The 26,884-nt window shown below is 32.0% G+C and overlaps 1 protein-coding gene across 5 annotated transcripts in view; it reads left to right on the forward strand.

The window, feature by feature from the left end:
- The first annotated feature begins 221 nt into the window (after positions 1-221).
- The window catches only part of Lpin (phosphatidate phosphatase LPIN), a 65,543-nt gene continuing 38,880 nt past the window's right edge, over positions 222-26,884 (forward strand). For 2 of the 5 annotated variants that reach the window (XM_076450610.1, XM_076450614.1), the window contains exons 1-6: positions 226-613; positions 16,881-17,101; positions 19,366-19,461; positions 21,453-22,363; positions 23,162-23,394; positions 25,901-26,054. In XM_076450610.1, the coding sequence (XP_076306725.1) occupies positions 16,922-17,101; positions 19,366-19,461; positions 21,453-22,363; positions 23,162-23,394; positions 25,901-26,054 (1,574 nt within the window). In that variant the 5' untranslated portion in view covers positions 226-613; positions 16,881-16,921. Of the gene's footprint in view, positions 614-12,166; positions 12,306-12,563; positions 12,703-16,880; positions 17,102-19,365; positions 19,462-21,452; positions 22,364-23,161; positions 23,395-25,900; positions 26,055-26,884 lie in introns of those variants that run through there. The other 3 variants (XM_076450612.1, XM_076450611.1, XM_076450613.1) reach the window with 3 other exon arrangements.

Consider the following 26,884-nt stretch of genomic DNA (forward strand, 5'->3'; position numbering starts at 1 on the left):
AAACAACAGAACATACAGTACTATTACATTTATATAGATTCGAAAGACACTATAATAGAGTAAAAACTATTCGTTAAAAGCGATTATATTTTTGTAATACAACGTAGCATTTTGTTAAATCCAGGAGTGACACTTCACTTGTGAAATTATCTATGAATAAGAGGATAAGAAAACATTCCAAGAGAGGGCGTAATCAGAGAATATGTGATATAAGTTTAAACATAGGTTGTTGAGAGTAACTTTTATTTTGTACTCTTTGGTGTAGTGGTGAACAAGTAATAGCAAGTAGATAATAGTCGGATTTCAGAAGATGTTATTTTTGGTTTCAGTTTTAATGTTAGTCTTTGACAATTACCATTAGCGAAGTAAAAATTAAGGCTTTTCAGCTTTAATCATAAAAGGTTTGTGTTAAAAAGGTATACAAATAGTGTTAACTGGTAGTATTTTGACAGTTTAGATGTAAATTGTAGTCCAACTAGTGAAAGTTAATAATTTAAGTTTAAATAAAACAAGTGCACCGGATGAATGATTATTACAGCAGCTGATGTCATGGTGATGTAATTCCATAACATAAAGCAAAGGCCGTATTATTAGGGGTTAGTGTCATGGTAAGGTGAGTGAAATAATATTTATAATTTAGAATAAATTGTTAGTTTTTAAATTATGTTACTACCGTGTTTCTCCGAAAATAAGACAGGGCTTATATTAATTTTCACTCCAAAATATGACACTAGGGCTTATTTTCGGGGGATGTCTTATTTTGATATATTAAAAAAATGAAGTTGCAAAGTAAAACTATTTAAACTAACCATTTAAAATAAACTATTATTAAACTAACTGATTAATACTTAAACAAACTAATTAGTTAACTATTAAACTAATTAATAAATTAATTTTTTTTATTTCTTTCCTCTTCCTGCCACTCTTAACTAGGGCTTATTTTAAGGGTAGGGCTTATATTAAAACTATCCCCAAAAATCACACTAGGTCTTATTTTATGGGTAGGTCTTATTATCGGAGAAACACGGTACTAGTAATAACAACAATAGTGCTACTGATGATACCACTAAGAACAATAGTATTTTTATAAACCTATTTAATTTGTAAACAAACTGAATAATTTATACTTATCATAATAATAATTCTTCTTAAAAACTAAGTTTTTTTAATGAAAATTTAAGGAACTACTAAATGAGGCACAAATTTATAACAATTAATGTAATAAATTTGTTTTACAAAACTTTATGATTCTGTTTCATGGGGTTAAACTTAATAGTATTCAAATTTCAAGCTGTCTTCATGTAGCATTGGATACTACAAAGCTTATTAATATCATTTGATTTATAATATGAAACCCTAGAATAATAATCATAGAGGTCTGTTATTAAGGGTACTGAAACATAGATAAGAGTTGCACATGGTCAAAAAGTGTATTGATTCTATTGCTTTGCCATATGTATATTATAAATAATGCAAAACAGTTCTTGACTAAACAACAAAACTCAAATGGTTAAGCCACTTCTTATACTAAGTTATAAACCTATTTAACCAGGTATTATTTGATAGCCATTGGCTACATAATTTCATTTATTAAGTAGACCAGATCTCTTTCCGAGGCTTTTGACTTCATAAACAATTGCATGCAATAATATTTTGTCTATTAAAAAAATTGCACTGCAGTTAGAACAATGTGTACTGTATCATGATTAATATGCTTGTTTCTATTTTACTATATAAAAATAATGTATAATAATGCCAAATGTTCAGGTTGCTTGTGTTCAAATGTTATGAACCAGAATGTAATGGCAAACCACTTATTAAATAAACCATATAAATTAAGAACATTATAGTGAAAGCAAAGGAGAATATGCTGTATTATGTAAACTACACCACATCTGCTGTATTCAGTGTCAGACCTTTTGTGAAATACTGTTATCAGGCAAGCTAAAATATGACAGATGAACAGTTATTGTGTAAATTAAGCTGTTATAAATTTGTTTTTCTTAACAGTTTAAGAAAATTTGTAACTATGACAAAGAAAAACATGTTTGAAACAAACCTGAACCCAAACTGATTCCTATCACGATATTTGAAATTTCTTTTTAATATTTTTATAATTTTTTTGGTGAGGGTGTGTGTGTGAAGTTAAAGCCTTGTGGTACCAAATTGTTTTTCAAAGTTTTTTTTTGACAAATGTAAAATTACAGGATCAATTGAGAACCACATCATTTACATATAATAGAACAAATAAATTAACCAGCTTTTGAAAGTAAGGCTCCTGTCCCTAATGAGCTTTATTGTGAAACCTTGAGAAAAGTAGTAAAACTAATTACTGGTTCAAGTTCCCAGTGAACAAGCAGAGAAGACCTAGGGGACCCACCAGTAGGAGGGAAATACATCCATGTGTTAATACTCCATAGCAATTTGTGTATACCAAAAGCTTTCTTTTTTTCAGCACTGTAGTAGTGATTTTAAATCCTGAATTATGATTTTTTTTTTTGCATTGCACTTTTAGTTAGTTATTAATTTAAATAATTCTCTTCTTAAATGCATTTTCATGTTTTGTACTTAAAAAAAAAAAAAGTTTTTATGGATTATTTTGATTATGAACTTTTATATTAATTTCTAATACCTTCTGAGGTCCAGGCACAATCAGGTTTTTTAAACTGAATGTTTTCAGCATACAACTCCATATGTGAAATTAACTTTCATTTACATTTGGGCTGGAAGATAAAAATTCCACTTTAACTTTTTATGCTGCATTTTTGTAGATTGTTTTTTCTTCCACAAATTGCTGTTGAATTGTAGCTGTACTGTGAAATGTGTTTTCTTTGCATGAATTGTGTGCAAGTGAATATTAATGCATGAATGAAGGTTTTAAAATATTTTATATAAGAACTAGTTCTAACATGATCAGTTCATAATCATTTAATGTAGAGAATTTATTTAAATATTAAGAATAAAATAGCCAGTTGAGAGAAAAATTGACATTTCCTTCAGTTACTGATATATCTGCTGTAATGGATACTTGCATGACCTCAGAGTAACACGTGTGACTAAATTGCTAAATGCAAGCTCATTGGCAGCTACTTCACAAGACCATTCATAACATATACCTCTTTATGAGATGAAACTTCCACTTGATATTTCAGTTATTCTAAATATTAAAATGTAATGCCTTGTGTTCTTTTTCATTAGACAGCAAATATATTTAATCTTTTGGTAGGATGGTAGATTTATTTGAATACTGTATTTTGTCTCCAGTTGTGAGAACAATTGCATAAAATATCCATTGTGGCTTACATGTAAATTATGGATCTTAATTCTAGTGTTGGATTGTTTCAACATGCATTCACTTTGATTCAAGTGTTATTTAACCATCCGTGTGTATTAATAATCATTACCATTAATAAATATTGTGTAAGTCAAATCAACATGGACACTAAAGTGAGAACATGTTCACTTGTTAGTTAACTTTAAGTACATTGATATCTGAGATTTACGAAGTACTTCAACTTTGATATACTGTAATTGATATGAATTCACAATTCAATGCATACTATATTAATTCTAGTGAGTGAATAATTTCCTTGCACAGAAAATATTACAACAATGGTAGCTGGACGTTCTTTAATTGTGCAAGATGTGAAGCTGCTTTCATGTTATTGAAAGTATATGGGTTTTGATTTTTCGATTTGAGATATATTTACTTTTGTTGGTTGATTTTGCTTTCTGTCTAGGTGTGTGCGTATAATGTTTTCTACGGTTTGTGGAGGAAACTTATTGATGTTGAAAAAGTATTGTTTTATTTTGTCTTATTCATCGTTTTATGGCTGTTTATTTGGTTTCTTAGTATGTTGAGTTTTTGTTTTGTTTTATGTGCTGAGTCACAAGGAATGTATAGTCCCGTATGGGTGATTTTTTTTGGTGGATTTCTGTTTTGAATCGTGTGTCGGTTCTTGTAATTTTGAGGTTAAGAAATGGTATTTGATTGCTTTCTTCCTGTTCACATGTGAAGTTAATGCTGGGATGTATAGAGTTAATGTGATTGAAAAAATTAAGTGTGTTCTGTAGATTTGAATCCCGCAACCGTGTCATCTATACATCTGTACCAGTATAGTGGTGGATGTAATGCTGTGTTAATTGCTTGTGTTTCAACTAGTGTCATAAAAATATTGGCTAGAACTGGTGATACTGGGTTGTCCATGCTTTGGCCATTTGTTTGTATATAGTTTTGGTTGTTGAACATGAAGTTTGTCTTTATCGTGGTGAATTCTATGAGGGTTGCTAACTGGTTACTGGGAATTTCTATAGTTGGGTTAGGGTCTCGGATATAGAGTTCTAAGGCTATCTTGCAGGCTTAAGTGGTTGGAACATCTGTAAAGAGGAATATAACATTGAAACTGGCCATTAAGGCTTTATGATTAAATTGATTTTAAGGTTAGACCTGAAATTAAGTCTTTGAGTTTGCTGTTACATAGTTGGAGAATGCCTGTAATACATGTTGAGTTTGTAATTAAATTATTCACATGTGGACATTATTGGTCATAGTGGAAAACCGGGTTTGAGGTTTGGGGATGCCATATTTGTGGTATGCATGAGTTGGTCTTGCATAGGTAGAAATAAAATGTTTTTGAAACTGTTATCTTATTTTTAGTGGTATTTTTTGTTTAGTTGCATTTCATGTGTATTGGTTTAAACTTGTTTGTGTCTGATAGGATGTTTCTCAGTTTTTGCATGTATTCATTTGCATTCATTATGACCTATAGCTTATCCTTTATCTGCTCTTTAGAATTATATTTGTTTTGTTTTAAGTTTTTAATAGAATTAATGTCTTTTTGTAAGGTTTTTAAAATATTGTTTTTGTGAAATTTTGATGGCTTTGAAATTTCTTTTTGTAAAAATAGTTTAAGATATTTTTGGAAAGTTTGGATTTCAATAGAATTGAAGTTGTCTTTTTTCTGTTAGATGGTTTTTGATAAATTTCCTGTGTTTTGTTTTTGTCTTGTCTAAAGTATTGCAAGTTTCCTGGCTAGGTGTTCTACACATCCTTTAAGGATGTACTAATATGCTATTGCATAATTAGTCTTCTGTTAAGTAGATGTATCTTGTCTCTATATTAATTGTTGGTCAGATCTATTAATTGACCTTAGTCAGTGATTTGTTAGTGTCTTTCTGTTGTTTGCATTTTAGTTTTTATTGTGGCAGATATTTTTGTCCCTGTCATTTCTAGTGTTTTGGTTTGTTTTGCTGTACAAGTCATCAAGTCCTATTTGATGCAACATGGCAATTGATGATCTAGGCTCATTTTATGTTTCTGTAAGTCATGCGGTTCTTTTGTATGTTGTGTTCAACATGGCTTGAAGTAGCTTTTTCTGTAAATTTTGGATAATGTTTGTGCATTTTAAACTTTATGATAGTTTTTACCTCTACCTTTCTTTGTGAACCTGGTGATGACTGAAGGTCAAAACATTGTTTGCTCTATATAGTTTTCTCTACCCATACCAGCCATTTTTAAATATGTTGCTGATACTCTTGGTAAGAACTTTTCTTGTCATTCCAGTATTACTCTCTTCCCCTGCTTTCTTGAACATCAGTTGTTGGGCATACCAATTATCTCTACAACTACAATTGCCCATTTATGCTGGTAGAACTGAAGCTTGCTTTTCATAGGTCTGGTAGACCTGTTGAGGTTCTTTGTGATAGTGTCATCTTTCTCCAGCCTCCTGATATTCTAGTTATTTTTAACTGGATCTGGCACAACGTTTTACCTGATGCTTGGTACCAGACTTTTGTTCTCCATTTCTCTAAGCTGAGAAGAATCCCATGATTCCTTCTAATTATGCTCTAATTGCTTTCACTAACTGTAAGATCTTGCAGAGGATAGTTAATTTTCATCCTATTTGGTTCTTTGAGGCAAACTTCCTCCTCTTGCTCATCCAATGAGTGTTTCACAAATGGTGCTCCACTATGGAGCACCTAATTTGTCTTAACTTTTAAAGCTTTTCTGAAGAGAACATCTTTTTGTGTATTCTTTATTTTAGAAGGTACAGAATGTTGCAGGATTTCCACTCCTATAGGTTGTATGACCACTTAACTATTTTATTTAGAAATTTTCTTACTAGACAGGCAATTCCAAATCTGTGGTTTGACATTTTCCTGTTCATTTAAAAAGGAGTTTGCAGTTTCAGGGCTGTGTATTAAGTATTGCACTTTTCAGTGTCAAGATTAATACTCTCAAGATGCATGTTTCTCCTACTGTTGGAAACTCTTTATTTTGACAACTTCCACATGTTGTCTGTCATTAAACATTAGATTTGAGTGGCAGCTCGACACTGCTCTCAGTTACTTGTTGAAGTGGACAACAGCAAAATGTTTTACCTTTTTTCCCTCAAAACCACTTCCATGCATATTTTCCACTAATGAGTTCTACACACTAATCCTGATCTCTACCTTAATGTTCTGTCAGTGGTTCCTGAGGCACAATTCTTGAGACTTGTCTATGACCAAAAGCTTACTTTCATTTCTTGCATAAAACAGCTGTCAAGTGTACTAATAGATATTCTGTATTAGCATCAAATGAGGGAATGATAGATCCTTAATTATATTATGGGTTTCTCATCTGCAGTTCTGCCAGGATCTTGGCCTTTAAAGATGCTGGATCTTATTTATCTCCACATGGGCTTTCCATACTTCTCCAGTCCATAGTTTGTACACTGACTCCCATGAATCCATTCTTCACCTCTGCACTTTGTAATTTTCTCTACAGTATGCTAGCAAGCTTCAATGCTTGCCACATCCCACTTGGCATTGTCTTTCAGAATAGACAGTTTAGTTTATTATTTTGGCCTTTGTATCTAGGTTCAACTAGATGAATTGGGTCTGGCATTGGATGATATTGCTGCCCCAATGATCAGCCCATTCCACTGTGGCTTTATTACCATCACCAGATGTGACCTTTCCTTGAGTCATTGGAAGAAGGCAGATACTCCCAATTGGAAACATCATTTCTTTACTGAACAACTTTCAAGCCATCTTTCTATTCCTTTTTACACACTTGATTTTTAATCAAGTAATAATTCTGTAGGCTCTGTTTGCTGCTGGTAGTTTCTCACAGGATCCCATCTACAGTTTGTGTTGACTGCCAAGCTATATGCCATTTTCTCTTGTCCTTGATCGTGTAGAAATTATGCAACACGCTGGTTGCACCACTCACACTGATTATCTTAATTCTCTACTGGCTCTGCAATCACTTCACGTTAGTTCTCGTCGGCATTTTAAAACAGCTGGCTCATTTTTCTCTTCTATCAGTATCCAATTTTCCAAATACCTGGCCGCGTCGGCATTTTCGGGAACGAGCTCGCTGATATTACAAGTCCGTCTACTCTGCCACCACAGCTGTGCTTATCCTGTATATGGACTATGGTCATGTACTGAATGCTAAGCTTTGCGCCAGTTAGTTGTCTTTGAGTGAACAACGTCATAACAAGCTTTTCCAGATCAAACCTCTTGTTCTTTCGCCTTCTTGTTACCGTAAGGATCGGAAGGAGTTGTCCGGGCATGGCACCCATTAGTCACATTTTAAACTTATTTTCTTTTATCTGGGACTGATCCACCAATGTCTGGCCTTTCTCACTTAAGTTAGTCTGGATTTTATTGTCGTGCCATCGTTACAACTGTGAGCGAAGGCACTTTTTAGACAAGTGTTTTGTAAGGGTTTAGCCTTGACAGTGGATGGTGTCATTGACGATATTGTCCAACTTGTGATGTAGAGAAATGTACATGTAAAAACAACTTGTTTGGGTTGAGAAAATTGTGAACCTGACGATGACCGAAGAAGGTCGAAACGTTTTTCGCTCCTCTACGTAAAACATTTTCTCAATCCAAACGAGCCGTTTTTACATATTATCCAAGTTGAATGTCTTTTTTTAAATTTTACGAGCCATTAGCCTTTTAAATAGTATTTAGATATTTTAAGTGAATTTTTAACATTTTATTACTTTCAACTCGATTTATTTTGAACATTTTATAACAAATTTACTTTTACGGTTTCTATCAGCTGTTTGAAGTAGTCTAATTGCTTTGCGTCAATAAACGTCAACCAAAACATATGTAATTAATCTGATTTAAAGTAATTATATTCTCAGCAAAACATTCTGATCGATGATTAGTTAGACCTAGGGCTCACTACTTCGAAGGCAGCGTCCCCCCTGTAGTAGACCGGTATTTCTGTAGACAACTAACGCTAGAAACTGGATTTCGATGCCCGTAACGGACAGAACACATCTCATTGTTTAGTGTTGTGATTCATTACAAACAAACAATGCCGGTAATGTCAGGTGCAATTTTCTTTTTATCCGCAGTTAAAATGTTAAATTCATCGCTTGGCTTAATTTGTGAAATGTGATGACAAAAACACAGCAGGATTTGACTTAACAAGTCAGTTTCTCATGAATGAATGGATAATGTTTATCATACTTTCCCTGACATTATTTTATTTATGCTTGAATAGCATTAGCTGCATCTCCAGCATATTTACATATGAAGATTGGATTTCTCTTCTGAGAGAATGGACATTCAAGATCTTAGTGCTGTCATAACGAATGTCTTATCCTCGACACATTAAAGATACTAGAAGCTATCAGTCGGTAAAAGTATCTTGACTCCTTGCAAATGTAACGAGCCGTACAACATAATGTTGATTTCCATTGTGTACATTTAAAACAAGATTTAGCCGCTAAGAAAGTACTCTTTAAACTTTGTGCTTCATACCATTCGTCAATTATGGACATACAATTTATTTGTTAAGTACTAATTCTTGCAAAAAACAAACATGTTACTATCAATGGTAGTGACCTCTTAAAGCTTGTCAAACAAGAAACCGTGATGTAATTAGGGCGATGAATTTCTGAATGATTTTGTTACACTTCAATCGTTACATATTATTCTAGAGAATTTGTTAGCATATACGTTCCTGTCCCCCATGGGACAGCAATAATTCTACGGATTTACAACGCTATAATCAGGGTTTCGATTCCCCTCAGTGGAAACAACAGAGCGATGCGTCTTTGCTGTAAACCATACGCATACATCTATGTTGCTATAAACGTGGGTAAATTAGTTTATTATTATTCCTTACAGTAGACTCTCAGATAGTACCATAAGCTGCGCAGAAGTTAACAGTGAAGTAGTATATTTGATTAAACAATAACACTATGTAACATTTTTACTTATTCTTGTTCCTGGGCAGAAAGTGTTATTTCCCAATTACTTATGCTTAAAGTAAATGGAAACCACCTGTTTTTCTTCAAACTTTACTTTGGTGACCTAGGTAATGAAATTTTTAAATTTACCTATTTTCCAGAACATTACAGGTAGATTCAGTGCTGAGTAGCTGACAGAATTTTCTAGAATGTTGTAGTACTTCACTCGTCACGATGGGCTATGCTTCTGCCACAATGTATCCAGTCTATGCGAGGCAATTGGAATTGCGTGCAACCCGAACGAGTCTCCTCAAAGCTGGACTGCACCATAACGGGTATAAGTATCCGCCTCTTCCCCTGGCTTATTCCGTGCACCTCGAAGAGGAATACAACAGCGACCTTGCTAGAAGCCTTTAAGTATGATGAGTGGCTGGGAGGTTATCGGATACTTCAAAATGGTGACCTTCCTGATGGGTCTCCGAGAAGGCTTTACTAAGTTCCTGTAATTTTTGCCTTTGGGACGGCAGGGTCACCGCAGCGCACCACAACAGGAAGCACTGGCCACAACGGACAGTCCTCTGTGGGGATGCACAATGTCAAGTGTGATCTAGTGGACTTGAAGGTGTTGTTACCAAATTGCACATAAAATTGGGTCTTATGAAACAAATTTGTCACAGCTCTTGATAAGGAGTCTGCAGCCTTCAAGTACCTTCGAGACTTTTTCCCCAAGCTGTCTGAGGCAAAGGTCAAACCTGGTGTCTTCGTTGAACCACAAAGATCCTGGAGTGCACAAAATACCCGAAGAAGCTCAGAAGGAACGAGGGAAAAAAAGAAAGCTTGGGGCAGCTTTGTCGCAGTGGTTCGGGGCTTCTTGGGCAATACCAAGGCCGAAAATTATGTGGAACTGGTTCAAGCTGTGATGAACTACGGCAAAATGGGCTGCATGTTGTCCCTAAAGGTCCACATCCTTGACGCTCATCTTGATAAGTTCAAGGAAAACATGGGACCATACTCGGGGAGCAAGGCGAGCGCTTCCACCAAGATATACTGGGCTTCGAACGCCGCTACGAAGAAGCGTAAATGCAAATATAATGGAGATTAAGTTTGGAGGCTGATACGTGAAAGTGACTTGCATTACAGTCGCAAATCTCGAAAACCTCACTTCTAAACAATTGTTCATTTTTGTATAACTTTTGTATAAATACATGTAAATATTGATTTCATGTTTTATTCAGACCTTGTGTAAACGAAAATGTGCAAATTTGCCCGTTTTTATGTAGAGAATAGGCAAAGTCCTAAATTTCATTATCAAAGTCACAAAAGCAAAGTTTTGAAGGACATAATGGCTATTTTCTGTACTTTTAGAACATAAGCAATTAAACAACACATACTATCCAGAAACAGTTTGTTAAATAGTGTAATTTATTAATAGGCACTTCTATAATTTAGAGGGAGTAATTATTCATTAAGTCGTATTTTAATTAACGTAGAAACTATCATCAATATAATTAACAAAAAAAATTGTGGACGTGATGACGTACGTTATATGGTATTTTTAGAAATGTTTCACTGTAATCCGATTAACAGTAACGCTGGTTTTATATAATTGTTACGTAGTTTAATGAGTATATCGTGAGAGCCTTAAAATACGACTCGGATTTGTCTTCATTGCAGTTAGAGGTCATTTAAGTACCTCGTAATTTGCAGTGAAGAATTAAAAAATGCAAGAGGAGGAAATTGCAATCGTATAAAATTAATATTTTGGATCAAGGTAAACTAAACTCCAATTTGTGTTATTTTGTTTAGGGTTAGATATCTGGGAAATAGCAGTTCTGCCCCGATTTCTTGACGTATCACGCCACAACCTCGTGCATTCTCGTTCTAGAGCTTCAACCAATCGCGTTTCTCGATTTGCCAAGCCCTTGTCTCTCCGTGTGGTAACTAATCTCACGTGATAGCTCGCACAGCTGAGCATTTGTACTATTTGCTCATTGAAGGATGTTTGTTTCGTTCTTGGTTGTTTCTCTTCGTATATCCTTTTTTCATTTATCATTTTTTAAAAAAAGAATGAATACGTATCTAACACACCCAAAAATATTTTATCCAGATAAAACGCTAGTGACATCAGAATCGTAATTTTTTTATTCTGAATATGACGTGAATCGATGTCGAAACATGTAGTGTTACCTTTGTTCGTTCTTTAAATAAAGATTTCAACTGTTATATAACGTTGATCATTTGAGTATGTTCTAGTTTTTGTTTGATTTTGATTATCATGTTTCGACAGTGTGGAAGGTTACTTCTACCCGACGATGCTGTAATGATGCATATTCTATAAATGGGGAAAACACGTCAGCTAAACTTATTAGACTGGAAGTTTAATCGCCAATAATTCTATTATTGATTTGTGTGTTACCTATGAAACACAAGATACGACGTAGGTATTTAAGTAATTTTCACAAATATACTATATTAGATATTTTTGATAAAAAGTACTTAATTCACGCATTGCACGTCTACTTGTCATTTTGTAATGTATCAAATACAATACTTTGAGTGTTTGTGATAAAATAAGTACCTTCGTCATAAACGTTTATCTGTATACTAAAAGTGAAGGCCTGTCGTATGTCACTGAGGTATTACCCTTTCTGTTGTAATTCTTTTCGGAGGCTTGTGTGCATCGGTTATTTGGAAATTGTCCTAAAATATTCTCGGAGGACATCTCAATTTAAAAATCTTGCAAAAAGAAAATCATGCTATTTAATTACTTAAGAAATAAATTTGGAATTTATTTAGTGATATTTGAAGGATTTGTTTTCGCAGGATTTCGAAACACCTATGCTTTTCCAAGGACAAATACACCTAAAAAAAGAGCAGTGTTATCTAGTTTTGAGGAGCAAGTACCCATAGTAATCGTGAGTCGTTCGCTGATTGGTTCATATTTAAAGGCGGTGCCTTTGCATGATGAAAGTGCTTCCTAAATAAATATACGTAAGCTTGTTTGTTTCACTTTACTGTTATTTAGTTGACTGATACAGGGGATTGTAGTGTCTGAGAAAATACAATAGTTTAATGCGAACTGTTGTTTGTGCCAAGTGAAAGGTCAGTGGTTTATGTATACTATTTAATAATATTGTATTTCCCAGGGAATTATGAAGGAAAACTCGTATCATGAAAGATACTTATTCTTAGGAAACGTAATTCATTAGAATCACTTTCGTTTCCTGAACGAAAGTTTTTAGATGTAGTAAAGGGTATTTTCAACTGTCACAGGTGTTCAATATGCTTAATAATCACTCGGTAAACACATTAAACCCAATTTATTCAAATAAACAGTCTGGTACTGTAGAAAAATGAAGAGAAAACAAGAAATTAAAACATTGACGAAAATCAAAACAAGAACAGATGAAGTCTTACAGTATCTGATTCCGAAAAGCTGTCATATTCAATCTTTCCTGAATAACGTGTCTAATTACTAGTATGTCTTTGAAGTTGTAAGGTAAGATCATTGTATGTGTGTGTATATCTGTATAATCACCCTATGATTGTATGAACAATACATGTATTGGAATATTGTAAAAATATCTAGCAATTCTGTGGTAGCTATATTGTTTTATAGATATAGTGTGGTTTACATATACATTTTTCTTTAGTTTTTATTACGTTGTAAGAAAAGAATTATATTATAAAGTAATACGATCTAAACATTGTTAAGGATTACTTTTCATAATGAGTATATCAAGTAACAAATTGTATTTAATTCACCCGCATGCTATCAAACGCTCGTATCCACTTATCCCATCGTGCCTTTCCAAGCCAGAGCGCAAAAGACATCTCAAAATGAAACCTTTTGTTTCGTTCAGCATATGAATTGTATTAATGTCTACCATAGCTTTTGACCGTTGCCTGGCAGTTTTTCCAAATTTCTGAGCCTTTGGATTTTGGTCTGTGGCATGTAGGTCTATTCCTTTTAAGGGCGTTACTCAGCATATAGATAGTCTAGGGCTGGACAGGGAAGGTCGAAACAGCACTCTAAAGGGACTTCCAAACATTCGTTTTCAGGTTCATATCTTAATCTCGCATGTCGCACCATTATCGTGGTCTCTCTAATGGTACAGCGGTATGTCTGCGGAACTCGTATCGCTACAATCCTGGTTTCGATTCCCGTGGTTGGCAGAGCACAGATAGCTCATTGTGTAGGTTTGTGCTTTTAATTCTAAACAAACATACCATTATCGTGGACAATGTGATATTAAATATTTTCCTGGGGTGTGGGAAAAGCCCCGTGACCCGAGCTTAGGGTGGGACAGTGTAATTTTTCGCAAGTGTGAAGTTATTACTAATGTCAATTGATGACTTCACTAAAATTTATAAATTCTTATCCTTGACCTCCCACCTCTCAAAGAGCAGCCCTAGAACGTAGAGGTCAAACTTAATGACGTAGAACCCATTTCTACGTAACAAAGTTTTGTATAAACTCTGTTAAACTTGTACTTAAGTTTACTTTTTTTTGGGGGGGGGTTCAGATTCTCTACCTTTTTGGAAGTCAGTCCTACATGCTTCCACAGGTAAAGAAAAAACTCACATTGGTGTCAAGTTCTGTTAATTTGCTGCTGTGATTGCTCTAAGTCGTACCTCATTCATTAACGTGACGTTCAGTGAATTAGAGGCCTTGGCTTGTCTACGTAATGCGCTAGCGTCCGATCTTGGATTGGGTAAGACAAGTGGTTTTGACTCAAATCTTGCTTATAACCATAAATCAGTAGGACTTTTCAGGACCACATAACCACTCTCCTCGAGTGTATTATGGATAATTTACGCTGATACTTGAACTACAAACTCGTTTTGAAGATCGTTATGGATTCTGTTTTGTCTAAACAAGATCTAGACAAGACTACGGCTAAGAATCGTGTTGGACTTATTTTACCATGTTCGCCGTCACCATTAAGTTTATTTTTTAAAACTTCACGTATTCTGTTTAACTACTAGAAATTTGAAACGGCACTTTATCTCGCACGCAAGAGAATCCTTTTTTTTTTTTATGCCATACTTAGGCCTTATGGCACTTCTTTCAGACTTATAAAACTTTCAAAGTGTTTGAGTCATTATGATACAAAATGAGAGAACTAGAACTCTGAAATTGTAAGCAATGCGACAATAAATTAAATGACATGGAGTATTTGTTCGGTAAGAATATTTGTGTGAGGAGTTTGTAATTAATTGACGCAAGTACTAATAAACAGAGGCAAAACTCGTGCAATCTTTGGTACACAATAGCATTGACAGTTACCCTAACAGATACTAGTAGTGTATAATATTTACACGAGTGAAGAAAATGTTACATCCATAGTTTTCAGAATCGCAGCACCATATATAAATGTTTGTTAATCAAGTAGTGATATTACCATTTTGAATTAAGGTTGAATAGATATCTTTCCTACCCGATTTACTATACGAAGTCCCATTCCAGAACACTTTTAAATGTTTATTTTAAAGTAAGATACATTAAACGTAATCCAGATTATATTTTTGATTTTATCCTAAAATAAAGTATACTTTAAAATAAATATTAATTGTATTAATTTTAAAGAAATGGGACGTAAATGGAATCGGAAGTTTGTTACTCGAGTGAGTGTTACAGGGTTCGTTAGTTTTCTCGTATGGTAAATTGAATCATTGTTTTCTGAAGTTTAGTTTCTAACCAACGAACAGGGGTGACGTGTTTTTATATTAAAAGAGAAGAATTATCATTTCGAGTTTTTTTTTTTTTGAGTTTAAGAATAGCCAAAGCACCGACTAAAAAAACAAACATACGGATTTCTATATTTCAAATTTTGTGGATATTAGAACTGTAAATGATGATCATCGACTTAAAATAGATGAATGTTAGAAAGCCATTGTGCCGAATTGTACTTAAAATTTTGCGGTGTTGCGATCAAACTGTTTTAAGAATTCTTTTTATTGTTTAGTAATAATAATAATATCAATCAAAACAAAATCTTAAAACTTCTAGTACCTACATTGCTTTATATTAAAGTGTGTAACATCAGAGACATTGTGGTACGTATTGTGAGAGCTTTATCTTGTTACAGTGAGTGTAAAACAATACGTATACATTTGAAGTAAGATATGTCCAAGTTTATCCTATCGTTTATGGATAAGCATGCCATTTTAAAAAAACAAGTTAACAGCGGATCAGTAAAACATGACCAGAATAAAATTTAAATGTAATTCTAAATCAAAACCTTTCATAAAGTATTTTTAAAATAAAGATACATTTATCGTTGTGTAAAATGTTGTAGGTATAAGTTGAGAACAAGATTGGCTCTTCAATGATTTACGTTATCTTAATGATCCTGGTTCAAGCAAACATTTTTATTTCGGGTCTAATATCTTGAAGGGCAGTGGTAACTTACAAACTTTCTCTTTCACAAAACATGCACAGATTTACAGAACTATTTTTTGTCGAGTGAAATAAGCAGCTACTACAGGTTCCGTCATAGAATCTAGTTGTATGTAAAATGTTGGTCGCGTCTTGCACGCATACCATGATACGTAAATGTAACTTCTTGACCAGTACGAATATTACGTTAACTGGATTACATAATTCCACTTCATCTTTTAATGGATTTGTTTTTACCTAAGGGTAAAGTTCATTTCAAGCAACACAAGGCGTTTACATTTGTTTCATTTTATTTTGTGTGTTACTATTTCAGGTCATAACCTACTTCATTATAACAGCATTCTTATTAGTTATTAACATTTACAACCAAAGATAGAACACTAGCTGATTAGAACAGGAATGAATAATACTTGCTAATTGGTTTATAATTATTTCATTAAAGTGAAATTATAAAGTAGAGTAATTTATTTATTGTTCCCTCAAACTTGTACATACATTGAACATTTTGGACTCTAGTCCTGTTAATACTGTACTGTATCATTTTGATATTTTGGTTTTAATGGAGGAATGTGCATGTGTAACATTAAAATGTTACATTTGTAAAGAAGTATTCATAAGCATGTTTAGAAATATTAACTTTTTTAAACTAACCTTTTCAGAATTTACCTAACTTTTTGTTTTGCATACTTTAAGAATTGTACTAACAACTTATGTAGAACATTTCTGTTAAAGTATTTCAAATATTATTAAAAACCAAAATCATGTTTCTAGACCTTGCTGGGAGTTATCAGGCAGGTTCATATTAATTTTTACTAGTTTATTAACCTTATTTCTTTTATGTTATCTTCTGTTTGTTATATCAGAGCCATTATTGTTTGCTTGTATGTTGTACTTGCATTCTTATGGGAATTACAAGGACATATGACACATCATCATTGAGTGAAGTTTCATTTCATTTTTATGAACTTTTGTTTTCTGGTTTGATTTGTAACAATTGGCAATTCTAACTATTTTATTATACAGGATTATTTTTAGTAATGTAAATGTAACTTCTAAAGAACTTTTTATTCTGATTGTTAAATATAATTTATGTGAGCAGAACTTTGAAATGTTACTTTTTTTGTACTGTTTCATTGTGTGTAGAAAATTTGTTTCTGAATGCAGTGGAGACCTTTTTCAATTACTGGTTAAAAGACCATTTCTGTTTTTAAGCAAGTTATTTGATTGTTTTGTTTTATTTCAGTTTATTTACTTTCTTTCCTTATCTTTTGTAGGATAGCCTTTCTTATTGTAAAATCTTAGGAGACCACAAGGCATGAACTATATTGGGAAGTTTATTTCTAATTTTCAAAAGTTCTACAGTGAGATCAACTCTGCAACATTAACAGGAGCCATTGATGTAGTAGTAGTCAAACAGCCTGATGGCTCATATATCAGTTCTCCCTTCCATGTTCGTTTTGGGAAAATTGGCGTTTTACGTTCCCGAGAGAAGGTGGTAAGTTGTTTATTTGTTTTTATATATGAATGGAAGAGCTATGTGATACTAAACTGGAATATGTTAAGCTTATAATTCAGAAGTGGGAAATTATGAATTGGAGAAAGTTCTTTAAACTTTTTCTGAAATTATGAAGATCACTGATGTAAGAACATGTATTAGGCATGACTTTATTAAATGGACATTTGATTTTTGCTTGTAGTGGAAGATATCAAGTAGACATTAGTGTTTGTTGTCTTAGTCTGCAAGTAGTGGAGAGAGAACTATTACTAGAAGTAGATACTTTTTTATTTCAAAATGTACGTGTACAATGTTAATGTATTCTAGATGTGACTATTTTGTTAACCCAATATAATGTTAATGAATGCCATTTAGAATACTTAACTTCTTCATAAGCATGTGTAGTGGCAGATATACAATATAACCACTCTTGCCTTTTTTATATTGTCAATTTAACAGAATGTATTGTCACAATCCTTTATTTGATTTTATTTTTTAGATTTATTTTTGTAAGTCAAAAATGAGTTACTGTAGCTTCAAGAAATTTCAGTAGATTAATTAATAAATTCCAGTAGAGATGCTTTAAAATTATTAGAATTTATGGTATGTGTGTCATAAGCAGTTATTAGTAAATTCTGTCATGTAATGTAACTTGCAGTTAAAATTTACTGAAAGAGTAAACATGTACACATGCACACATTTGATTTTAGCATGAATTTAAAACAGTAGATAACTACTACACCTGTGTGATAGATCAAATTTTGAAATGGCACTAAAACCAAGCTGGTAAGTTTTCATCAATAGGGTTTTTAGGCTCCTCATTTAACATAACATGAATGTGATTTGTTTTAGAAGAAAAATTTGGCATTTTAAATATTAAAGGTGGTAGATTTTGTCATTGTTTAATTGTGTATTATGTTGTAAAGGTTTGTATTGCAGTGTATTTTGACTGCAATAGGTTGTTTTAATAATCTTCTAGTGGTACTAGTAGAGCACTGTTCTTATTTTTATAGGACTACTTGTGATTATAATCTCTTTCAACAAAATTGAGTTGTATGATTGTAAAATGCAAGTTCTTACCATGGACAATAACTTTTAATGCATTGTTATTGAGGTGTATGAATGTTGATTTTAAATAAAATTGTTTCTCTCAATTATCTGTGGTAATGGTTCTAGTTTGTAATATATATTTTCTTTTCAGATTCTGAAAAGTACTTCTTGTAAGCTGTTTCTATCTAATAGATCTTGCTGATTGAACCTTTAAGTGTTTTATATTTGAATTCTTATTGGCATTGATTATATTGAGTAATGTCACACAAAACTAATTAATCAAACTCATATTTAAGTTGGTTAATGTTACTGTATTTGATTATTCAATTATCCAAGTAACTTAGATACTGCTATTAGTAATTCTCATTACTTTTGATTAAAATACTTAAGCTTAATCAATTGATGCCATAACTCATAAGAAAATAACAATGGTATTCAAAGGTAAAGTTTCTGGTTATTTTCATTTAGTCCAATTTAAGTTCCATTAGAGAAAAATCAATTGTGAATAATTGACCAGCTCTAGCATGATTTAATGTTATGCCTGAGTTAGATGTAGAAACTTGTTTTAAACCTTCTTGGGGATGTTGTGTGTGTATATGTACGTGTGTGTGTGTGTATATATATATATATACATACATACATACGTAAAAAAAGAAAGCTACTTATGGGTGTACACATTTGTATTTTTTATACTGTTCTTATTGATTTCCCACTCTTATCTACTATATGGTTATGTACAGTTGGGTACTTAAATTTTGCTAATGTAGATACAAGGTAAAAACTATTAAATAAATTAAGTTGTTATTGAACAATTTTTTTTTTTTTTTAATGGGTAATATCTTAAATTTGGGTTTATTTTCTTGATTTTATTACTGCTGAGCTTCTTAATTAGGTTAAGTTGGATGTTAAGTTCATGACTTGATAGACTTAGACTTAGTAAAGGTAAGTTTTCATGGCTTTAGTTCAGTATTTTTCTACTGTTGCTTCTATTGCAGGAATGGTACTTTGTCAAGTCACTTCAAAATTAAACAGCTGATGTCAAAAACAAGTTTTCTTGGTCATTTGTAATATTTTCTAAGAATGACAGTTGTTGTCTAGTGTCGCATTTGTCTATGAAGTTAATAATAGTATGTTAGTAAATTTCTCTAAACAGGCAGCTAAATAAAATAAGAGTGGTTAATAAGAGCTAACTGGATATATATTTTTATATTAAGGTGGACATCGAAGTGAATGGAGAACAGATAGACATTCATATGAAACTTGGAGAGTCTGGAGAGGCATTTTTTGTTGAAGCAGTAGAAGAAGAAACGGTGATGTATAATTTTATTTTTCAAAACAAAAATACCAAATATAAGTTTCATAGAAAGACGAATTTAAACACCTTCAAGTTATATTTATTGTTGAGTTATAGATAGCATTAACATTTCATTAAATATTTAAATATTTAGTTCCAGTTTAAACAGATTACCTTCTATTGTCTTTTAGAAATCAGTCTTTCTTGCAGTCGCTAATAGACTGCAAGACCTTTAGTTTATTACAGATAATATTTAAGGCATATCTTTTTTACTACCAAACTTTTTCTGTTTTTTAAATGTTAGTGATTTGCCTTTGTTTATTCAGCTTAAGATAAATTTGATTTGTGACATTTAGGTTGTTTCTAAAACATGTAAGCTCTGGCAATTGCAGCAACAAGAAACATTTTTGAAAATGTAGGGGTACATACGAAGGCAGAAATCAAAGTGGACTTTAATGTCTTAACTAAGGCATGTTTATTGAATTATATTTTGATTTCATTGCTCAAAAATCTTTTTACTTTGCCCATTTTTAATTTCTGGTGTCATAATAGATAACTACATAAACTATTCTTTTTTTTTTTAATTTATTTTTATTTTCACTACAGTTAGCGGTACTTTACCTTCTATCATATCCATTAATAAATTATTTTCTAATGCAAAGTAACATTGCTACCACACGTGAATATATAAATTACAACTAGATTTGCATTCCAACAAAAGCATGAGGATTTTACGACTAAACATATGAACACTGTTAACAGTTAAGTGTTACTAAACTTAGATTTTTTTTTTTTTCTTAAATTTATTTTTCCTAAGCAAATCGTGCACAACTTTTTTCTTGAACTATATACCCAAAAAATCTGTTACCTTATGTTTTACAGAGAAAAGTAAAACTGTCATTTGTTCAGAGGCATAAAGCTTATAATATCTTCTAATACATTAAAAATAACCGATGCAAGCGAACTTGTATTTTTCCAGAACTATATGGGTAGGCCTCTTTTGGGTAAATAAGTTTGGTTGCTTCATAGGTGGATTCTGATTTCTCTCTTTTATCTGAGAAAAAACTTACTAGAAATGGTTCACATTAAATGGCTAATAATAAATCCTCAGTGACTTTTATGCTAAAACTGTCACTAATGGATTTGTGACATTAGTTTATGTACAGTTTCCTGTTTTGTTTTGTTTTTTTTTTTTGCAAAGGAATCTTTGTTTTTGCCAGGTGTGTGTTTTTAGGTTTCACAATTGCTTTCGTTGGATTAATATAGGGTGAGCTTATGCACTGCTTCAAATTGTGCTGCATTTATTGTTTTATTTATAGGAGTGTAACTTTGCATTTGAACGTTAATCTGTCGAGAGGCTCTATGCATAGTTCTTGATCAAAAAATACTTCTATATATTTTCTTTCATGTATTCTTGATTTCCAATATGGAATTTAGTTAAAAAAAACAAACAACCATTCAATGCTGACAGTTTTTTATTTTTAGTTTTTAAAATTCAAAATAAATCACGAAATAACTGGAGAAATAGGTGTTGATGTATATCCATTGTGTTTTGTGATCAAACTCTTTACTTTAAACTAAAGACCAGTGCAACCTGATATATCCAGTATTACACTACATTTCATGGATATTATTGCCTATGCATATAACTGACTGAATAGTATCATTAAAAGATAAAATGACAATAGATGCAAACATTAAAAATTTAAATCAATAAATTAGTTTAGATTATAGTTGGAAAGAAAGTAAAATAATCTGGGTTGAGTATTTAATTTGCTTACTTGTATAATTTTAAGTTGAAGATATTAACAAGTTCAGCAAGTTAGCCTACAGTACAGTTATTAACTTATCTTAAAAGTAAGATTTCAAGTTAGACAAATTGTGGTACTTTTTTACATGGTATGTTAACTTACTGAAGCAACAATCTAATTTAAGTGCATTTTAATGTTACTTGTAACAAGTATTTTTGAAGTTGCTTATTTTAAGTTGATCTCGTATCACCTTAAGGTTCCCAGTGAGTTGGCAACTTCGCCTATCCCATCATGTCCAGATATTGACCAAGAATTACGTAATTTAAAGGAGCTTACTAAAAGTGATCAAAATGAAATTGCACTGTGTCTTCCTGCAAATGACAAACCAGAAAATTATTTTGCTGAAATGAAAACATTTGCACTGCAGGATTCTGATCAGTTTATTCATGGTATGGTAACAAATGAACATTATACTGCTCAGCTTGAGAGTAGGGATGTTGAAAGACAAGAAGTTTCTGATGTTAGTTTATCTCAAGAAGGTATTCAAATTGAAACCAACTCACAAACTACAATTGTTAATACTATACTATCATCTCAGACTAGGACTGTAACAGTCCCAATAATCTCCAGTTGCTCAACTAGTCCAACAGATAATTTCAACCTTAGAGCTCCCAATTTTATGCCAATAAAGAAAGTCTTTGAGTTATCAGTTGGTGTACAAACTGATATATCTTTTGGAATCCATGAAGACACTCATAATAACCAGTTTAATAGACTGGTATCAGGACAGCTGGTTCCAGATATTACTTTTAACATAGAAGAAGTTAAAACAAGAAAGAAGCGAAAAAGGAAAATTGGCAACAAACGACGACCTCGTAGTCAAGACGTTGCCAGTCATTTAGAACAAAGAGATTCTTTGGAATATAAAGTTGCGTCTTCTCAAGAGCATTGTGTGCCTGATGGGGATGTTGATGACATTTTCAAGATGGATGATGATTATTTAGATGATTCCAGCAACCTTCCAATCTTATCTAGATCAGTTACTCTGCCTCTTGCTAACGACCAACTTGATCTTCCTGATGTTGAGTGGACAACGCGGAGATTTTCTGCTAGTTATTTGGGAGAGTTTCATCCTTTCAGTGATGGTGATATTACACCAATTATGAGGTTTGTTAAACTTCATCTAGATGTGTATTTAAAAATGTTGATTATCTAGAAGTTAAAAACAAAATTACTTTTCAACTCAACATAAAACAGTAATGTTTGTAAAAAAAAAAAATAAAATAAAAAAAATGCTTTGACATTACTTTTTAATTTAAGTTTTTTAGACTTATTTTAGTATTTCATGCAACTAATCATTAATGTATACATTAGTTCTATATGAAGTGGTGAAAATTTATTCATAAAAGGGAATAAGCAAACAAAAATGCTTTGGAATTTGACATGCAAATAGGTTTACTTAATACAAATTATTTTTGTGATGAAAAGAACTTGTGATGAGCAAGTCTGAGATTACATGTAATGAGAAATGTACATGTTGCTAAAACAATGATGAACCACATTCTTTGCATTTATTCATTGCTACTCTCAGCAGTCTTTGTTTCTATGAGAAAGGAAAAATAAAATTCTTCATGTAAGGGAACTAAAACAAGCACATTTAAAAATAATTTAAGTTACTTTTGTGATTTGAATTTTTTGTTCCATTCATTAATGTATCTCATCTGAGACAAAAATTTCCTAAAGTGAGGCACTATGATTTAGTGACTTTATATCAAAAGGTGTATTTGTTTCAAAACATGTTTTAAAGTTGATGTATAAGGTATGATTAATTTAGGTTCATAATAATGCATTTGATTTATACTTTATGGCAAAATTTGCATATTTCATTGATTCACAATTTACCATATTCTTACTTTTTGTAATGCTTGTAATATTTTCGTTTTGACACCAAAACTATTTTTTCAGTCCAACAAAACCTAGGCCACCTAGTCCAAAGTCTGATTCAGAGTTTGAGATCCAGAAATATGATGCTGTGATTCAGACTGAATCGGACACGGTTAGCTGGAAGTGGGGAGAGTTTCCAAAAGTGCCTCAGAGGAATCCAGAAGAAAAAGTCAGGGTCTTATCATCTTTAGACTTAAAATCTGAAGTACTGTCTTCTGATGAGGAAGAACTTCCAAAGAAATCTGAAGAAGCTGGTAAGCCTTTTTCTGCAAATTTCACTGCTAACAATTTCTAACTGAGAAGTATAGGATGAAAGTAACTTTTTTAGGATCTTTTAACACATTTGTATCACTCTAATTACAATACCATAAAATTCTGTTATGCTGTACTCCAGTATTTATTAAATAAGAATATTGCTGGAACCACCAAAAAAGCTTCTGTTAACTAAACTTCCCTATAGTTAATAGTTTTTGCTCCTGTAAGCTGATCCAACCTGTACAGGTGAGATAGCTTTTATTCATTTTTAAGGTTGTATTTAATGTTATTTATATATATAGTTTTTGTTTCTGCGTGACAGATGAATGTTAAATTTTAAGTTTTCAATTTCTTACTACTCAATTGCTATAAAATATTTACCTATATGCTTACACTAGTAGATAGATAGATATAAATACTTGTTTATGATGATGCAAATTAGTAAATTATTTTGATTAATGGAACTTGCTTGGAAGTTTCACAGAACAAAATTTTTAAGTTACTTGTATTGCTATTCAATCTGCATTTGTCTTTTATTCCTAGAACAATTTTTAATGTTAACATTTTAACCAAGTAATGGTCTAAAATATTTAGAAAATTTGTTAGGTGTATCTGAGAAATGTGAATAACAGTTATTATAAATACTTCTAGCTTATTTTCTTTTTGTCAGTATCTGTCTTAAGTAATTCAAAAGTACAATAGTCAATTTTTAATGTGTGAAGCTTTCTAACTTGACTGTTTGAGAATAAATTAGATTTGGTTAATTTAAACCACATGCTTTATAAAAACAATCACTATATTATGCTTGTTACTTAAACTTTTTATTGTATTTTAATTGTTATTCATCACCAACATATAAATTTTTGTAGGAATTTTTTCTTGTAAAGAATTTTCAGTTTATGACAGTGTCTAAGTGAACTTTATTTTTAATTACTACAAATATATTAGTTTTTACATGCACTTATTTATTTGTATTTTAGCAAAATTAACATTAAGTTATGTCACAGCTTAACTTTCATAACCTTCATGAAATAAGATATGAGCTATATATTTATGTAACAAGAGCTTGCAATCACTTGCTGTTTGTTAACCCTGAGGTAAATTGTTAGTGGAATTTCATTGACTTGTTGCTTTTCACTTGAGGATTAATGCTCCAGTGGTACAATGGAAGTAAAACTACTGAAGTAAAACCATAAAAAGGTGGGATAAGGTGTTCAACTAGTAATTTGAGTTGTGGATTCAAATCCATGTTGCACCAAATGTGCTCACCCTTTCAGCCATAGGGGTGTTATAAAATTAGTCAATCCCACTATTCATTGGTAAGGGTAGCCTAAGAGTTGCCTTCCCTCTAGTTTTACTCCTAAATTAGGGATGGCTAGTGCAAATAGCCTTTTGAGTAGTTTTGCACTAAATTCAAAAAAACAATGTTGGTGAAGGTTAAAAATATGTATTTATTTTGTTTTTATTATTTTTCAGTTTATATTTCACAGTACATTAATCATTTTGCTACATTTAATATTAGGATGGAAAATGTGACAAGTTTTGCTGCAAAAACTGTTTTTAAAGGTTATGCAAATGAAAAGACAATGGTTTTTATTCTTGGCTTAAATATCCTTTTGCTTGTACGTAAGCAATGTTTGGACATTTGTAGTGAAAGTATTTTGTAAAAAGTTGGATATTTTTGTAATGTTTAAAAAATATTTCTCCATTTTTCATGAAGATAAACTTAAATTCAGAATTAGTTCATATTATGTATGGCTTTACAGATAAAGGATTAGTCAGTTTGAGGATGAACAATTTGCTTAACTATCTATTCAGAGACATCAATTTAACTATTAATACTTGTATAAAAATAAAGTAACTTTCTTACAATAGCTTCACTGAAAACTATAACTAAATCATTTTTACCAAAATATAATGTATCTTCATGTGAGAAGGAAATTATTTTTGAGGTCTAACATTTTGACCAAGCAGTGTACACATGTCAGTTAATCCTCACTGCTAAAAGGTTTTTGATATTTTCAGATAACAGTAGTATAAGATTTCCCAGTATATTGCTTTGTATATATTGAACAACAAAATATCTAGATGTTTTTGCATTCTTACTATAATTATAGTAAATGGTCACGTTTCAAAGATGGGGGCTAGTTCAGATTAGATAGGCTTGGAAATTTAATGTGTGTATTTAATAAATTCTTAATTCATACTAAAAGTAAAAATTGTTTTTTGGGAGTAGTGGGGAACTCTGTTAGGTGAGAAACAATTTCTAATGAACAGTGTATCTCAAGGTCTACTTTTAAACTAAATTAAAACTGTAATCTGTTACAATAACTTCACTGTTTAGTTGAATATTTAAATTTCCTCATTTGCCAATCTGCAAATATGCTATTATGTTACATAATTTTTACCTATGAGAACAGGGAATTTACTCAAAGTACAATGTTTTTTACATTTTGTGTAGTGTAGTTTAAGTTATTGGTTTAATACTGAACTCCCATATTACAGATGAGAGAAAGTCACTACTTGGAGGCATGTTAAATTTCATGAGAACAAAAAAACAAATGCATCATAAACCTGAATCTGAAGGTATTTATCTGGATGATCTGAATCCTGATAATTTAAATCCTGAAGTAGCAGCTTTATACTTATCAAAATTCAGGTAAGGTTTGAATTTTCTCTTGCAAATGAGTTGAAATAACTTGTACATTTTGTTATCAAGTATTACCTAGCCAATATCTGTCTCAAATTAATTGTCTTATAGGAGGTAATCAAACAACAATTTAAGACTTTTTTAGAGGTATAAGGAAAGGTTTTATTGATGGTGTAATGTACTATAGTGTTTCAAAAGAACATTGGCTTCTGGTATGATCAATACTAAACAATACAAGGTTTATATATTCTTACAAAGATAAGATACAGGGAATACAAGTGGAAATGGTGTTAGCAGGTGACAGGATGTAAATTAAGTCTGCTCAAACATATATGAATAGGGAATAGACCTTGGCAAATATAGCTACTGTTGCCAGGGCTGCTACTACAGTTTAGTACCAAAGTTTCTGTAATTAATACTCCAATCTCTTGTTTGTGCTCTTGATGTCAATTTTTGTAACCTCCTTATTGGGTTTGAGGATTTGGATGATTTGCAATGGGTAGTAAAATCCTGAGGCTTGCAGTTAATATTGCCCCATGCTTGAGTTTTTCTATTTCTTTTTGTCCACCATACAAGTAGTATTTTATTTGAATTTTATTCTTTTTCTTGCTCTTTCCTTAATAAAACCTTGTATTACTGTTCTGTTCTGCTGTATAACAAAAGTTGGTGTTGTACTGCAATATATATTGTATAAATCATTTAAAATACAAAATATACTGTAGCAAAAACAACTTAACAGAAGTTTGCCATTGCTTACTGTTGTTCCTATGTCTTTTTAATGTCTAACTGTTCATATGTAAGCCTCTTGTGTTCATGTGAAATAGAGGGTATGGGGCATA

This window comes from Tachypleus tridentatus, chromosome 8 (assembly GCF_004210375.1).
Source record: "Tachypleus tridentatus isolate NWPU-2018 chromosome 8, ASM421037v1, whole genome shotgun sequence".
Taxonomy (NCBI): domain Eukaryota; kingdom Metazoa; phylum Arthropoda; class Merostomata; order Xiphosura; family Limulidae; genus Tachypleus; species Tachypleus tridentatus.